The sequence below is a fragment of the Carcharodon carcharias genome, chromosome 12 (assembly GCF_017639515.1).
Source record: "Carcharodon carcharias isolate sCarCar2 chromosome 12, sCarCar2.pri, whole genome shotgun sequence".
Classification (NCBI taxonomy): Eukaryota; Metazoa; Chordata; class Chondrichthyes; order Lamniformes; family Lamnidae; genus Carcharodon; species Carcharodon carcharias.
This window is the reverse complement of record NC_054478.1, coordinates 104975301-104992991: the sequence shown is the minus strand read 5'-3', so window position 1 is coordinate 104992991 and position 17691 is coordinate 104975301. Positions and strand designations below refer to the sequence as shown.

Below are 17691 nucleotides of genomic sequence, written 5' to 3'. Positions count from 1 at the left end.
GTGGAAAGGACATACCTGGGCCATTTTCAACTTTATTGGGCAGATGCCAGTATGGAAGCTGTAGTGGAACAGCTTGGCATAAAGTGCGGCTAGTCCTGGAACATATGTTTTAAACACTATAGCCGGGATGTTATCAGGGCCTGTTGCCTTTGCTGTACCCAGTGTTTTTTATCATATGGAGTAATTTAAATTGGCCGAAGACCGGTTTCTGTGACGATGGGGACCTTCGTAGTAGGCCAAGATGGATCTTCCGCTTGCCACTTCCAGAAGGTGGCTGGGGAAGAAACCTAATTTTACGCTGCAAGTTGTTATGATCTGGAATGAATTACCTGAAAGCAGCAGATTCAGTTGTAACTATTAAAGAAAATTGGATAGATATTTGAAGAGGAAACATTTCTTATGCAATAGGGAAAAGCTGGGGTGTTGGGTCTAATTGGATACCTCTTTCAAATAATTAGTACAAGTATGATGGGCTGAATGGCTTCTTTCTGTGGGATATGATTCTGTGAGAATGCTATTTCATGAGATGTCCTGAATTGTATTTGTACATTTGGGTGAAATAGGTTTCTCAGTACCTGAATTTATATTAGTTTTGGGGCATACTTTTTTTTGGTTAGAGATAGACAAAAGAATCAAATTCCCTTTTGGTGTAATTTAAATTTGCACAATTGTACAGCCAAGTGAGGCGAATATACTTTTACTGTTTTGAAAACATAAGTTCAGCATTCTTAACTGCTAATACTGTCTTTGCTCTGAATAACTATATTTTTTATATGCTGCCTACCACTGTAGTTAGTCAGTGTTATTGTTGTAACTATACATGGTCAAGACCTTTTTATATCGCACATGATATATCCTCATTATTTATTTCAACCCATAGAGTATCAAATTTAATGTTTCTCTGTAAAACGGGTTTAAGTCTATTAACTTATTAGTTAAACCAGTTGTCAAGAACTACGGTGACTTCCGGTAATAACTTGTACACATTATTTGTAGGTGGTGAAACAGTGCTGTGGCACAGATGGTGTGGAAGCCAACTATATCAAAACTGAAATCCTTCCTCCATTCTTCAAGCACTTTTGGCAACATCGAATGGCTTTGGACAGAAGGAACTATAGACAGGTAAGAGAAATTTTTGTTTTGGTACAGGTATTCAGCAGAGTCCAGGAAAATATATTCAACAAAAAACATACCAAACTAAACATGAACAAGACACCATGGATGAATAAAGACCTAAGGGAAAAATTAAATGTAAGGACAGCAGGCGAAAGTGTGACAAGGGAGAATACAAAGAGATTAGGAGAAAAGTCAAATAAATAGTTAGGAAGGCAATGAGGATCTATGAAATTAAATTATCAAGGAGTATAATACAAGTAGTAAAGTATGATAAAAACAAGCATATAAATAGGAAGTTGGGCCACAAAAGGATGGACAGGATAAAATCACAGGCCATGATAGCAAAATGGCAGAAATATGAAATAATTATTTTTGCTTCAGTAGGGAGATGGCTCAGCTAGACGTAGCTTCAGAAATAACAAAAATGATATAACCACTTTTAAAATGAAAAGAGGAGAAATATTAAATTAATCAACTCAAAAGACGATGTTACCAGGTCCAGATGAATTGCATCCACAAATTGTAAAATAATCTAGCTAAGAGATAGTTAAGGCACAATTACACGTATTTAATAATTCCTTAGAAAAAGTTGCAGTGTCAGAGGACTAGCAGATAGCAAACATTATACCTGTGTTTAAGAAGAGAAATAGAATATGTCCAGGGAACTATAGTCCAGTCAGTATAATATCAATGGTAGGAATCCCTGACAAAAGAGAAAATAAAAAAAAATTGAGACACATAAAATACAATAATTAATAGTAAGCATGATTTCAAAAGAGGTGGTGTTGCTTGACTGACATTGAATTCTTTGAAGAGATAACAGAGAGAGGGAGTAGACAAGGGTAATTGGAAGTAATTTATCTAGATTTCTGGAAGGCCTTTGATAAAGGTGCCACATAATAGACCAATGAATGAGGTCGGAGCATGCAGCTGGCTACAAAACAAATCAAAGAGTAGGGCTAAAGGGTAGCTTATTCAGTAGTAGAAGGTGCAAAGTGGGGTCCCACAGGAATCAGTACTGGGACCACTGTTCAAAATTTATATTAACTACTTGACTTTGAAATCAAAAACAATTTCTATGTTTGTGGATGACACCAAATTTGGGGTGAGTAATCAATACTGAGGAGTGCTGCAACAAATTACAAGAAGGTATTAATAAAACTTACAGAATGGACATAGAGTTGGCAAATGAATTTCAACATAGATAAGTGTGAGGCATTATTTTTTGGTTTATTTGGAAAATAAAAATCTTAATGTGCTTGAAAATCAAGAGTTCTGAGAGTTCAGTCACAGATCACTGCGAGTTATGATGCAGGCCAATAAGGCAAAAAAGCAAAACAAGTACCAGAGTTTATTTCTAGAGAAATAGAATTGAAATGTGGAGAAGTGGAATTTGTGTTGAACCTTGGTTGGGTCACACTTGGAACTATGTGCAGTCCTGGTCACTTAGAGGCACTAGAGAGAGTGCGAAAAAAGTATGATACCAGAACGGGAAAGGATGAACAGGCTGAATTTCTCCCCTTGAAAACAGACTGGGGTCTTCAAAATTTTGACAGCTTTTTCTAGAGTAGACACAGAGTGTGTTCCTACTTTTGGGGAAGAGCAAAACCAGAGGTCAGCAATGTAAGATAGTCACCAAAAAATCAAATAGGGAATTTGGAAGAAATATCTCCACCCAGAAATTGGTAAGGATGTGGAACTTTGATAGCAGTAGTTGAAGCATCTAAGGGGAAGCTATTTAAATAAATGAGGACAGAATAAGGTTTATGCTTGAGTTAGATGAGGAAAATGGGAGGAGGTTTAAGTGAAGCATAAATACCAGCATGAACTGGTTGGGTTGACCAGCTTGTTCCCACTACATATTCTGTGTAATTCCAAGCGTTTCCAGTGGAGGTGGGTAAGTAGAATTGCTAGCTATCAAAGTCAGCACCACTTGTTCTAAATGGGAAAACAAATATTGATCCCTTTAAATAGGTCATTTCAGTCAATTATGATGAGCTGGACCACATGGACTAGTAAGGCCCCGGGTACAAATCTTGCTGTGTGGTGATCTGCTGAAGAGTCTAGGCAGCAGCAGAGGTGTTAAAATGGGTTGGGGAAAAAAATAAGCTGGAGGGATCCGATCCCCCATTACGATGCAACAATTCCCTGTTTGAAATACTTGTGTACAAATAAATGGCGGCTTGGCTGTGATGCTGCCTGTCCTCAAGTAGCTTGCAAACACATGCTATTATAGCTATTCTAGTGAAGTACTATAGGACCGTGGAACTGTACTTCAGCAAAGAGGCAGCACATGGGAAGGACATAAATGAGAAGGAAGTAAAAATGCTGGTCCAGTAATAATCTAAAAGTCTTGACCAGAAAGTCACTCTGACCTATTAGATTGAATACTTCATAGCACTTAATTTCTGGGAGGTAGAATTGTGATACTGCCATGTAGTCTTTAAGTCACAAAAAAACATTGACCCAGATCTTCTGGTCTCCAGATGGTCAGAGACCGGATGTCCCTGGATGATGCACTAGGTGACCCGTTAAGTCCCAGCGCAAGGATTCCATGGGAATTGCTCAGGAAATTTCAACTTAACGGGCAATTATCCAGCTCTCCCAGACCCTCCGAAGAGGTCTCCAACACTGGTTTAGTGTTGGCTTAGTTACCTGAATAGATACCCAGGAAATTTTAGACAGGAAAAAAAACTGTTCTAACTCCTGGGCAAGAATAGAACTGTCCCCCGCACCCCACCCCTGCTTTTCAGTGTGTTCATGAATGAAGACTTACAAAGTATAGCTAGTGCTGTAAAAAGGGAGCGTGGCTTGGTTTCTCCTTAAGATCCTGCACCACAAAGGAGGATTCCCATACAGGCATGCTCTGCATTTTTCAAAAGGCCTGGTTCGAAGTCCAGGCCAGAAATGCGAAGCTCTGGTACTGTGCAGAAAAAAATAGAACAGAGTGGCAATCCGACAGCGCTTGCCACTTCTCGGAAGGTTCGGCCCATTGTAACTGGGCCAGAATTTGTTGCCAGAAGTCTGGCGTACTTTCCTGGGTGATAAATGTGTGGATTGCAACACACAATAAGAGGGGAAATGGAAATTAAAAACAAGCCTTTATTCGTAACCACCAAATTCTGTGTTGATTTGATTAGAAGCTGGTTGAACTGTCATTTGATCCATATCCCATGATACCCTGGCCTAATTTTTTAAAAATTGATCACAATTTTGAAAATTTTAGTTGACTCACCATTTACAGCCTTCAGTGGGTAGGAAATTTGATTTCCATGACCTTTTCTTTGAAGAAAATGCTTCCTGATTGCACTGCTAAAGAAGAACATAGGAATTAGGAGCAGGAGTAGAGCCTGCTCCACTATTTAGTAAGATAAATGTCTCTAGCTCCAATTCTGAGATTGTGCCCCCAAGTTCTAGATTTCATCCATCAGAGGAAATAGTTTATTAATTCTTTTGAACATTCTTATTATTTTGAACAGCTCAATTAGATTGCCCTTCAACTGTTAGGTTGCATAAACTTGGCTTGTATTCTCTATCTTCATAATTTGACTCTTTAAGCCCTGGTGTAATGCTAGTGCATCTGGGCTGTAATCCCTCCTGGCCAAAATAACTTACTGAGGCGCAATGCCCAAATGTGAATGTGGTACTCCGGATGGGTCCTGACGCATCCTGAATCGAAGAACTATTTCCTCTTCTTTGCATTTCAGACCCTTTGAGATGAAGACTAATGTTTCATTTGCATTTTCGATAACCTTTGGCACCTATTCACTAACTTTTGGCTATTTTGAGTACATGGACATTCAAACCACTTTATTTTTCCTCAGTTCCTCCTAGGCTCTCATAATTTAGAAAATACTCATGGGGCAGAATTCTTGTGGCACAGATTGAAATTGGCAGGTATGATGTGGTGGGCATCACGGAGACATGGCTGCAAGGGGATTAGGACTGGCAGCTAAATATCCAAGGATATACATCCTATCAAAAAGATAGGCAGGTTGGCAGAGGGGGTGGGGTTGCTTTGTTAGTAAGAAATGAAATTAAATCGATAGCAAGAAATGACGTAGGGTCAGATGATGTAGAATCTGTGTGGGTAGAGTTGAGGAACCGCAAAGTTTAAAAAACCATAATGGGATTTATGTACAGGCCTCTGAACAGTAGTCAGGATGTGGGGCACAAGATACAGCAGGAGATAGAAAAGGCGTGTAAGAAAGGCAAGGTTACAGTGATCATGGGGGATTTCAATATGCATGTAGACTGGGAAAATCAGGTTGGTAGTGGATCCCAAGAAAAGGAATTTGTGGAATGTCTACGAGATGGCTTTTTGGAGCAGCTTGTGGTGGAGTCCATTAGGGAACAGGCAATTCTAGATTTAGTGATGTGTAATGAGGCAGATTTGATAAGGGAGCTTAAGGTGAAGAAACCCTTAGGAGGAAGTGACCATAATATGATAGAATTTACCCTGCAATTTGAGAGGAAAAAGCTGGAATCAGATGTAACGGCATTACAGTTGAATAAAGACAATTACAGAGGCATGAGGGAGGAGTTGGCCAGAATTGACTGGGAGATGAGCCTAGCAGGAAAGACAATGGAACAGCAATGGCAGGAGTTTCTGGGAGTAATTTGGGAGACACAGCAAAAATTCATCCCTAGGAAGAAGAAGCATACTAAAGAGAGGACCAGGCAACCATGGCTGACAAGGGAAGTCAGGGACAGCATAAAAGTTAAAGAGAAAGCATATAATACGGCGAAGGGCAGTAGGAAACCAGGGGATTCGGAAGCCTACGAAGATCAACAGAGGACAACTAAAAAAGAAATAAGGAGGGAGAAGATTAAATGTGAGGGTAAACTAGCCAGTAATATAAAAGAAGATTGCAAGAGTTTTTTAGATATATAAAGGGTAAGAGAGAGGCAAAAGTGGACATTGGGGCCGCTGGAAAATAACGCTGGGGAGATTGTAGTGGGGAACAAAGAAATGGCGGAGGAACTGAATAAGTACTTTGCATCAGTCTTCACGGTGGAAGACACAAATAACATCCCCAATGTTCAAGAGAGTCAGCGGGGGCAGAGGTGAATATGGTGGCCATTACCAAGGAGAAGGTGCTAGGAAAACTGAAAGGTCTGAAGGTGGATAAATCAGCTGGACCAGATGGATTACACCCCAGAGTTCTGAAGGAGATAGCTGAAGAGATAGTGGAGGCGTTCATGGTGATCTTGCAGGAATCACTGGAGTCAGGGAGGGTCCCAGAGGACTGGAAAATCGATAATGTAACCCCCTGTTTAAGAAGGGAGTGAGGCAAAAGATGGGAAATTACAGGCCGATTAGCCTGACCTCAGTCGTTGGTAAGATTTTAGAGTCCATTGTTAAGGACGAGATTTCAGAATACTTGGAAGTGCATGGTAAAATGGGGCAAAGTCAGCATGGTTTCATCAAGGGGAGGTCATGCCTGACAAATCTGTTAGAATTCTTTGAGGAGGTAACGAGTAGGTTAGACAAAGAAGAGCCAATGGATGTTATCTACTTGGACCTCCAGAGGCCTTTGACAAGGTGCCGCACAGGAGGCTGCTCAGTAAGATAACAGCCCATGATGTTAGAGGTAAGGTACTAGCATGGATAGAAGATTGGCTGTCTGGCAGGAGGCAGAGAGTGGGGATAAAGGGGTCCTTCTCAGCATGGCGGCGGGTGACTAGTGGAGTTCCGCAGGGGTCAGTGTTGGGACCACAACTTTTCACTTTATACATTAATGATCTAGATGAAGGAACTGAGGGCACCCTGGCTAAGTTTGCAGATGATACACAGGCTGAGAGACAGGTAGTATTGGAGAGGATTTGGACAGGTTAGGAGAATAGGCAAAGAAGTGGCAGATGGAATACAACGTGGGGAAGTGTGAGGTCATGCACTTTGGTAGGAAGAATAGAGGCATAGACTATTTTCTACAAGGGGAGAGAATTCAGAAATCTGGAGTGCAAAGGGACTTGGGAGTCCTAGTCCAGGATTCTCTTAAGGTTAACTTGAGGGTTGAGTCAGTAGTTAGGAAGGCACATGCAATGTTGGCATCTCAGGAAGGATGTTCTGGCCCTGGAGAGGGTCCAGAGGAGGTTCACGAGAACGATCCCAGGAATGAAAGGCTTAACATATGAGGAACGTTTGAGGACTCTGGGTCTATACTCGATGGAGTTTAGGAGGATGAGGGGGGATCTGATTGAAAGTTACAGAATACTGAAAGGCCTGGATAGAGTGGACATGGGGAAGATGTTTCCACTAGTAGGAGAGACTAGGACCCGAGGGCACAGCCTCAGAGTAAAGGGAAGACCTTTTAGAACAGATGAGGAGAAACTTCTTTAGCCAGAGAGTGGTGAATCTATGGAATTCATTGTCACAGAATGCTGTGGAGGCCAGGTCATTGAGTGTATTTAAGACTGAGATAGATAGGTTCTTGTTTGGTAAGGGGATCCAAGGTTACGGGGAGAAGGCGGGAGAATGGGATTGAGAATCTTATCAGCCATGATTGAATGGTGGAGCAGACTCGATGGGCCGAATGGCCTAATTTCTGCTCTTATGTTTTATGGTTCCTGGGGCAGAGAGCTGCCTCAGGGAGATGAAGATATGTGAAAAAATATAATTAAAAAAATAAAAATGTAATGAAACGTCCCCTCATGTGACTCTGGCACATGAGTAGAGACATGTTATTAATGAAAAAAATAAAGATTTTATTTGATTTTTTTTTTTTTGCTTTTGGACATCTCATCCTGCCCGTGGATGAGGTTTCCAAAAATGTGCAAAGGCTGCTTGGCCTTTTCGCCTGCCCGCTAACCATAAGGTTGGATAGGCAGCGATAAATTAATTTTAATACCTTTCTAATGGCCTTAATAGGCTTTTTAATTGTCAGCGGGCGTGCTACCGACTCTGGCTCACCAAAATATCACGCAAGTGCACAATGATGTCACGCCTGACATCAACCCGTGTCATTTTATGCTCGGCTGGGTTGGGCACATGCCCGCTCGCTGAGCTAAAAACTTTACCCATGATTTTCTTGGATCCAGAGTGGATATCCTCACATTTCCTTACAGTGAAATCACCTGCCACAATTTTGACCACAAACTTAATTTGACGGATCCTTTTGTCACTCCTTGCTCCCATTTACAAATCTTGCTGTGCTTCATAATTTAGTGTCACTTCAAAAAGATCTCCCACTTATAATCTCTTACGCAGAACCTTATCAAATGACATTGGCAGTCCATATAGACAAGATTCACAGATGTTTTTCTGTCCAGCATGTTTGTGACCTCAGAAAATTCAACAGGATTAGTCAGACATGACCTACTGTTCACTGATCCATGCCAACTCTTTGATTAGCTCATACTTGTTCAAGTATTAAAGTTGAAATAACCTGATTTCTCTCTCCTATTGCTCTTAAATAATGAAGTGACATTTACAGTTTTTCCACTTCAAAAGGCACGCATCCTGAATCAAGAGCATTGAAAAGTAATGGCTGCAATTTCCCTATCTTTGTCTCTTAGTACCCAAGGATGGAAATCACCAGGTCCTGGAAATTTGTCTACTTTAAATCCCATTATTTTATCTATTATCATGTTATTAAATTATTAAATATGCACACTATTTTCAGCAGTATTTTATACCTTGCATTCAACAATAATTTGATTGTAAGAAGTCAATCATAGCGGTTAAAAGACTGAGTCAACTGATCACTGTAGAAATACTGCTTGGTGGCCTCAATGCCCCTGTGAAAAGGAGAGTAAAATTCTGCCAGAATTGCTTTTCCATGATTTCTTGGGATTGTGTATGTTTGTGCCTCAGATGAGGCATGGATTGAGCTTGGAATAGTATGTTAACACTTATTGTTTGGGTTAACATGTGAAGACTGGCCTTGTAATGGTATTGCCAGTGCAACTGTAGCTGAGCAAGATTCATTGCTTCAGAAAGCTGTGGGAAGATATAGGTTGAGAGGAAACTTTTGGTAACCTTTCAGTTGTTAATCCATTCTTTTATATATTCTGGAAAGGATCTGACAGTGATCAGCTTTTAAAGATCATCTGTTGACGGTTCAGGTAAGGATTTAAATACAGCAATCATGTTTAAGGTACATGCAATAACATTGTTGATATTTCTCTTCTTTACAGTTAGTAGACACCACAGTGGAACTTGCAAACAAAGTTGGAGCAGCTGAAATAATCTCTAGAATAGTTGATGATTTAAAAGATGAAGCTGAGCAATACAGAAAAATGGTGATGGAAACCATTGAAAAGATTATGGGTAACTTGGGAGCTGCCGACATTGACCACAAACTGGAAGAACAGCTTATTGATGGTATCCTCTATGCCTTCCAGGAGCAGACTACTGAGGTGTGCATCTATGATCAGATTAAACTGCAACTTTCTGCACATTTTGAGTGATTGAATGGAAAACTTGTTTCTTTCAAATAGCCATGCAATTATGCTGGCTACAAGTTTAATTTCTGCTCAGTTTGACTTGATTTTGCAACAACTTTTTCAAACGTTAGAATGCATTTTCACTTTGGTCGGACTTTTTTTCAATGAACAATTGTATAGGTTCAGTAAGATCAACCATGATCTTATTGAATGGTGGAGCATGCTCAAGGGGCTCAGTCCTGCTCCTATTTCATATGTCCGTAGGTCTTTTTGTGTATTATTTCCTTTATTACATTTGCCCTAGTATTCATGACCCTTGTGTTTTTCCAGGATTCTGTAATGTTGAATGGCTTTGGTACAGTGGTAAATGCATTAGGTAAGCGAGTGAAGCCCTATTTACCCCAGATTTGTGGTACAGTGTTGTGGCGTCTAAACAACAAATCAGCCAAAGTGCGACAGCAAGCTGCAGATCTAATCTCTCGAATTGCAGTTGTCATGAAGACATGTCAAGAGGTATTTAAACTTTTTAGTGTAATATTTGACTTATCTAGCCACTCCGGTGAATTTCATTTCAGCTGTATCTTGACTTTTTCCAATCCAAATCATGTGAATTAATATATGTTATTTTTATTTGTAGGAAAAACTGATGGGCCACTTGGGTGTTGTGCTATATGAATACCTTGGTGAAGAGTATCCCGAGGTTCTGGGTAGCATCTTGGGAGCACTTAAAGCTATTGTAAATGTTATAGGTATGTATATTACATTGGTAAATATACATTATAGTATGTAATGGTAAATATTATTTAGGGAGAACTAAAACATTTTGGATAATTAAAATTAATTTTTAATTGTTTTCCTGAAGATAGGTGAAGTTAAAAAGTCCATTGCAAAATATTTTTCATCAATTTTGATATACAGGTATGCATAAGATGACTCCACCTATTAAGGATCTACTTCCACGCCTCACTCCAATTCTGAAGAACAGGCATGAGAAAGTTCAGGAGAATTGTATTGACTTGGTTGGACGAATTGCAGATCGGTAATTGGCATTATTACAACTTGTCTAAATAATAGTAAACTGCATAGTTATGTTTTTGTCTTGTCAAGTGTAAGAGTCAAACCATACCATTGTTTCTGTTCTTATCTGACCAAATGTGAGCATGCCAGAATATAAGAATGGAATTTATATCCAGGTAACCTTAAATAATTTAAAAGAAAATCCCAACAAGTTATGGTCTGTTGTGTCTTGAAAAGTTGAAATGTGTAGAAATGCAATTCAAACTGGTTTGAGATTGTAATTTTTTTATACTGATCAGAAATTATATAGTGATGTCAATTCACTGTTTCTAAACATCACTGGGTCTTTTCTTCAGTGGTGCAGAGTATGTATCTGCTCGTGAATGGATGAGGATCTGTTTTGAATTATTAGAACTTTTGAAGGCACACAAAAAAGCCATCAGAAGGGCAACAGTAAACACTTTCGGCTACATTGCAAAAGCTATTGGGTAAGTTACATTTGAATTTGTTACGGCAAACAGTGGAGCACAAGGTTCTGCTCATTCTTTTTTGTTGACTTTTTCTATGCAACAGTAGTTATTGTTTGTTTCACTTAAATTAAGATTACTAGATGCAACTGTGTAAAAGCTGAAATGAGTGATACAAGGCCACTGTGCAGCAGCAAATCTCTGATTCACTATAGAGGACCTAATATTGTTTTTCTTGTGTTGCATCATTCAGTAACTAAAATAGATTTATGTTGGTATTTGAAAGAAAGTGTTTGATTTCTGTAATGATCTGCAGAAATGGTGTTGATATTTCTAGTATTGTTTGACTATGATTTGCCATCTGTATAAGTAGCACCTTTCAGGTGGCATCTCTCAACTTGTTTAACTTTCTTTCAGCCCACATGATGTACTGGCCACACTATTAAATAACCTGAAGGTTCAAGAACGCCAGAACAGAGTCTGTACCACAGTAGCTATTGCTATTGTGGCAGAAACATGCTCTCCATTCACTGTGTTACCTGCCTTGATGAATGAATACAGAGTTCCTGAACTGAATGTCCAGAATGGTGTGCTTAAATCTCTTTCATTCTTATTTGAGTACATTGGAGAAATGGGAAAGGATTATATTTATGCAGTTACACCATTACTTGAAGATGCTTTAATGGACAGGTGAGTCCAGTTTTGAATGCTGATAATGACAGATATTCAAGTAGTCAGTGACCACTGTTACTCAGACATAGAGCAAACCTCTTCATTCAGAATGGAGGTCTTAATTTTGTTTTCTTGTGTTATCTATAGTCTAATATAGATCTCACATTTTGCATTTGAAGTTGAATTTGCTAACAAATGCAAAATGTGTAAAAATAACTTTCTTATTAAAAGCCATTTAAATAAGTAATATAAGTTATTTTAAAATAATTAACATTCTAGGGAAGGATTATATTCCAGTATTATACATGAACACCTAAAAGTCATGCAGCATAGACATTGAATAGGCATCTGTGTCATACTCAGCAGTTAAATGAGACATTTGATAGCAAAATATAGTTACACACATGCAAGTAAATATTGTGTTTTGAAAACTGATGAAAAAGATAAATGGCTATACTGTTAAGTTTTAGCGACAAGTACTGTTCATCTTAAAATTTAAAAATGCATGCAAGTCTATTGAGACATGGAAACAAAGGAACGTTGGACTTAGGAAAAGGAGAAGGCCATTTAGCCTCTCAAGGTTGCTCTGCCATTCTTTAGGATCATGGCTGATCTGGTTGTGTCTCAACTCCACTTTGCTGTCTGCGCGCGCGCCCCCCCCCCAACCCTTGAATCCTTTGTTTATCAGAAATCTGCCTTAAATAAATTGAATGTCGCAGGCTAGGTACAGTACTGCGCAAAGTTTACTGATGCTCCCTATAGTCGTGTCCTACATAGAGAGTTCTGATTTCTTCTAAGATAGTACTCCGAAAGGAGGAGCAATCTGGGCTGTTGTGCCTTTATTGGTGAGTCTAATAACCAGCTCATTTGCTCACTCGTTCTTTCAAGCTGAGATGAGTATTAAATTGGAACAGGAATGGGAATTCCTTCAGTAAATCAAGGCATTATTGAAAAGTTTCCAATGCGATGCATTTGCCTTTCTCTGCTGAGTTAGCTGAGGCAGCACTCGGGAACTAGAATTGATAAATGACATTCCCTGCACATGATGCAGGATCCCACCTCGTGCTCCTTAATATAATTAGGATGGGATGGATGCTGAATGTTAGCCTAGCCAGTGATGCCCACACCCTCAGAATTTTTTTTTTAAATAGGTAACATCCTCTTCCTCTGGCACTGTGATCTCAGTTTCAATCCTACTGTCCCAGAGTAGCTAGTACATCAGTTTCTCCTCAGTTCCTGCAAGACTACTTTGGTTGTGTGGCAAGTTTCCATCCTTGGGGCCCTCTTCTATTCCTCATCCATATGTTCCTTCTTGGTGAAGGGGAGAGATGTTATATATGCACAAATAATGTCAATTTTTCCTTCTTCACCACCACCTTTGATGACGTGCCAGTTACTGTACTTATCAGACTGTCTGCATCAATTTGTGGATGATCCAATATTTCTTGGAGTTTGACTTTGAGAAGATTGCAGACATCCTTTTAGACCCTTGCCAGTAACTCTTTTCCTTAGTTACCGATTAACCCCCTTTCCAACTCAAGTTTAATCTTATACACCACCTCCATGTTCTGCCCTGAGCCACATCTACCGTTCATTAAAAAGAATGTTGGTATCTCCAAAGCATCATCCATCTCAACCGTGCTGTGGCTGAAACTTTGCAAGCTTCATGAGTTCTAACTTCCTTAAACTTTAACTCATGCAGAGTTCCACCACCTACATTCTTGCCCATTTACAGATTGGCCCAATCTATTGACCTCTATTGGTTTCTGTCCCTCAGCTGATCTCCCTGCCCCAAACTTCCCCTACTAAACTTTCATTGCTATCTTCAAATCCTTCCTCTTCATTATTTGTTGAGAAGATCGACATAAAATCTTTTTAATTAACAAGGCTAACTAATTGAACAATTTCGTTAATTCTCTTTCCTTTCATCTCCCAAACAAACTTGTTAATGGGAAATGGGGGTTTCTTACAAACAAGCATATGCTCCTCAATACAGTTTTAGTGGAAGATGTTTTTATAGCATCTTAGATGTTGAAGCATGAATTTTAAATGTTTTTGTTATAATATACATAGCTAAGAAACTTAAAGCACATGTAATAATTTTAATGACCAATTAATATTTGTTGTTTTTCCTACGGTAGAGACCTGGTTCATAGACAGACAGCAAGTGCAGTTGTGCAGCATATGTCCCTGGGAGTATATGGATTTGGCTGTGAAGATGCACTGAATCACTTGTTAAACTACGTATGGCCCAATGTTTTTGAGACATCACCACATGTTATTCAGGCAGTTATGGGAGCATTGGAAGGTTTAAGGGTTGCATTAGGTCCTTGCAGAATGCTACAGTATTGTTTACAGGCAAGTTCACACACTACTTCTCACCTTGTACTTGAATGAGATTTGTTCTGCATGCAAATGCTTGTCGCCTACTGCTTTCCCATGACCTTGATGTAATGACCTGCAGCTTCTCTTGTTGAAAGCACGGAGTGCAAACTTTCTCCTAGGTTGCCCCAGAGAACCTGTAAAAGTGACTTCAAAGAAGGTGCACAAGAGTAGCCAAGGTCCCCAATTTTTCCCTCATTCTCTAGGGAACTGCCCAGCCCCCTCAAAGTAGTAAAGCTAAGGTTAACAATTTGCCTTGGATGCAAATCCACATCCTAATATTTTGTGAAGCATTACAATCTTGGCTGAAAGTTACAAATTTATTTGTTTTGAAACTAATGTCAGATTAAATTGGAAACCATATAAAAGCAATCCAGGTTAACTAACTCAGCCTTTCACTGTTGGGCAGTCCCTTCCTCAGACAAGCAAAGCTATTTTAAGGAACTAAAGTGTGATAAATTGAAGAACTGAATATTGTTTATACCAAACACTCTCCCAATCTGATTTGATCCACTAGTACACCAAGTTCTCCTTTTTAAAAACAATAAATCCACTTTGTAGTTGCATTGAAAATGTTTGCATTATTGAGCAGAGGGAAGTATACTCCCAGAAGTTTTCTTGCCTTAAATTTCACAACTGTTACAATCTCCATAGAGACCAATAACATTTAAAAAGTAATTTGAACTTCCAATTAATAACTGAAAGAACATCAAGGTTTCATGTTTTAAAACTTTTACTGTAACAAATGACTAAACACAATATTGACTAAACACTTTTCTTTTTGTAGGCAACTTATACTTTAAACCACAGAGAGGAATGTACCCCTTTAATGCTCATCAGCCATCACAATCTCTCCAGAATTACAGTCCTTTTAACAAACGGTCCACAGTCGCTCCCAGCTTCTACGGCGTTCCTATATCCCCACTTCACCAAGTAGTAACTTCAAGTGACTGTCTCCAGACACATTCCTCAGTTTTCAGAGAGTTTTAAAAATCCACTACCAGCAGGAAAACCTGCTCTGATGATTCTTTCCCCTGGCCACGCCAAAACAAATCTCTCAGAATTTATAAAAGGCTGCCATGTCTCTCTTCGTCTGGAGAGCTCCTCCCTCCAGCATCTGGCTGTGGTAGTTCGCAAAGTCAAGCAATCTTTTCTCTCTATTGACCACACAGAATCTCTGCTGTCTGACTGTGATATTCATTGATTTGTAGGGAAGTCTGTAACCTGATCAAAAGTGGCTTCCCCTGCCCTCTTGCCCATAGCAACATGAAACACAACCTTGCATTGAGGTAGAAATGCTAATTAGCTATCTTTGTTCCCAGCTCCCTTTCATATTAGAAGTAAATGGATGGCTTGCAGTACAACTGTTTAAAACCCCATACCAACAACACCTTCCTAGGACTTTGGGAGAGTTGGAGTCTACTCATGGGACTCTCAAAGACTACTTACTGCCATCATCTTCAAGCGTAAATAGCTTGCATGTTATTCTCAGTAAAACAATCTAAGCCTTCCTTTGATCTCTAACAATCAAACCACACAGACTTACTGTCAGGCAGACTCCAGATCAGTTCACTTGACCATTTCATTTACTCTAAGTTTAAAGCTGCAGCCCCAAAATATAATTATCTTATAAGCCCTAATGCAATAAGTATTTGTGTTTAAACACGTTTCCCCAGTACTAATATCCCTATTGGTACATCAGCAGAGTTGTAATGTTTTCCTTCTTTGTTGATAGGGCTTGTTCCATCCTGCTAGGAAAGTACGTGACGTGTACTGGAAGATCTACAACTCCATCTACATAGGCTCGCAGGATGCCCTTATTGCACACTATCCAAGGATCTTCAATGATGAAAAGAATACACATGTCCGCTATGAACTTGACTACATCTTATAAAATGGGGTTAACATTCTCTGCATAGTCTTTGTTGTCTGCTATTTTGCTGAATTGTTATTCCCCAATCTTATGCTGTGCTTCAGATGTGACGTGATGAGAGTTTGAAATACAAATATTATCATCTTGTTGGAGCAGATTGTAAAGTAGTAAGTGGATAGGGCTAGTAGCACAATTTTATTTTAAATGGGACTTAGTCTTCTTGTCTCATTACTTGTTCTTGATGTTAAGTAACTAAATCTTATAGTGACCAACAGGATGATGATTGCTCAATTTACAATTCATTTAAATTTGTCTTTATTGAGATTTAGGTTAAATTCCTTGTGTTAAGGGGTTGTTTCTAACAAAAAATAAACATAAAAAGTCTAAGTCCAGTTTATATTTCTCAAGTTATTTTTGAGGCTTTTTTTAAGTAAGTTTCAAATCAGCTGGTTTTCAAGCAAGGATCACATTATCTTCTTTAATTTTTGTATGGTGGTTTCATTTCCCCACTTTCTTTACATGACCAAATGCATCTTTTCTACTTTTGCTAAAATATAATGGTTCACTTTGCACAGCTTTTTCTACAGTTTGTGACAAAGATCTTCAGAAAATATGTAAGATTACTAATTGTGCAAACACTGTCCTAATCGGGGGAAAATAGAGATCCCTACTCTGAAGTAAACCATCTGCAATCAAATTGACAGGCTGAAAACCATAAGTGAACTAATCCTTTTCTGAAATCCGTGTCGCTGCAAGCTTTTCAATGGCTGTTTATCCCAGTGGAGAGTTAGTGTCCTAACCATGTGATAAGCCTTCTGTGAAAACTGCCACTGTTAAGAACAATAAGGAGACTTACACTGTGGTTCCTGCCCATGAAGCTAAAAAGTAGGTGGAAAAGCAAATGGTTACCAGCTATAAAAAGCTCCACGAAGGTTATCTTTGATCCAGGTATTTTCGGATTATCTTCTCTACATTTTTCGTAACAACTTGTTAGCAGTGACATTGTGTTGGCTAATTCTTCCAGGTATATGGAGGTAAATTCATGAAGTACTGTTTCACTGCCATTAAATCTCTCCAGCTTATGTTGTAAATACTTTGCGTTCTCTACTGTGTAATATTTATAAATCCTTTGGTTACATCTAGTAGCACTACCCCGGTATAAATTTCAGGATTAATGTCATGATCCCACTCTGGCATATTGAAATTTGACGTCTAAATTCAACAACTTGTGAATCTAGCCAACATGATAAACTCGTCACTCGTTAGTTATGTGGTCAGGTTCACATATGATATCCACAACTAGCACGCTTGTACCTTCTGTTTCGTTTAAAAAATTTAGTGTAGGTAAACTTGGTGTTTTAATAAATACGTCTCTCTGTATTGATGCTTCCTAGTGCTTTTTTATTGGTGCAAATATTGTAGAGGTTTTTGTTGAGAATATGGGAATAAACATTTTTTGAAAAACATCTGCAGATTTTTATCAATATTTAATGCATTTTTACTTTCTCATGTCACAGTTCTCTGTGATTCTAGATGGGCAAAAACTAATTGCTCCCTATTTTTTGTTCTAATCCTTTAATCTTCCTCATATATAGTATATGTGAAGTCCCTCATGACTGAGTCTGTTTTGCTCAAGTAACTTTTTATTTTTATACGAACCTCAATATGTGATAGTGAAGGACAGCACAGTTGAGCTGAATAATGCTTTTAACGGGTGCTCATGTATATGCAATTCCATCAGGAATGAGAAACCTAACTGTTTTATCTTCACCCATT

At 38.9% G+C, this 17691-nt stretch overlaps 1 protein-coding gene across 2 annotated transcripts in view; it reads left to right on the top strand.

Moving 5' to 3' along the window:
* The window catches only part of sf3b1 (splicing factor 3b, subunit 1), a 55679-nt gene extending 38384 nt beyond the window's left edge, over window positions 1–17295 (top strand). For both annotated transcript variants that reach the window (XM_041200472.1, XM_041200473.1), the window contains 9 exons: window positions 997–1122; window positions 9256–9477; window positions 9835–10017; window positions 10142–10253; window positions 10423–10543; window positions 10878–11009; window positions 11406–11678; window positions 13802–14018; window positions 15778–17295. In XM_041200472.1, coding sequence (XP_041056406.1) covers window positions 997–1122; window positions 9256–9477; window positions 9835–10017; window positions 10142–10253; window positions 10423–10543; window positions 10878–11009; window positions 11406–11678; window positions 13802–14018; window positions 15778–15936 — 1545 coding nt within the window. In that variant the 3' untranslated portion in view covers window positions 15937–17295. The remainder of the gene's footprint in view (window positions 1–996; window positions 1123–9255; window positions 9478–9834; window positions 10018–10141; window positions 10254–10422; window positions 10544–10877; window positions 11010–11405; window positions 11679–13801; window positions 14019–15777) is intronic.
* Window positions 17296–17691: the final 396 nt, after the last annotated feature.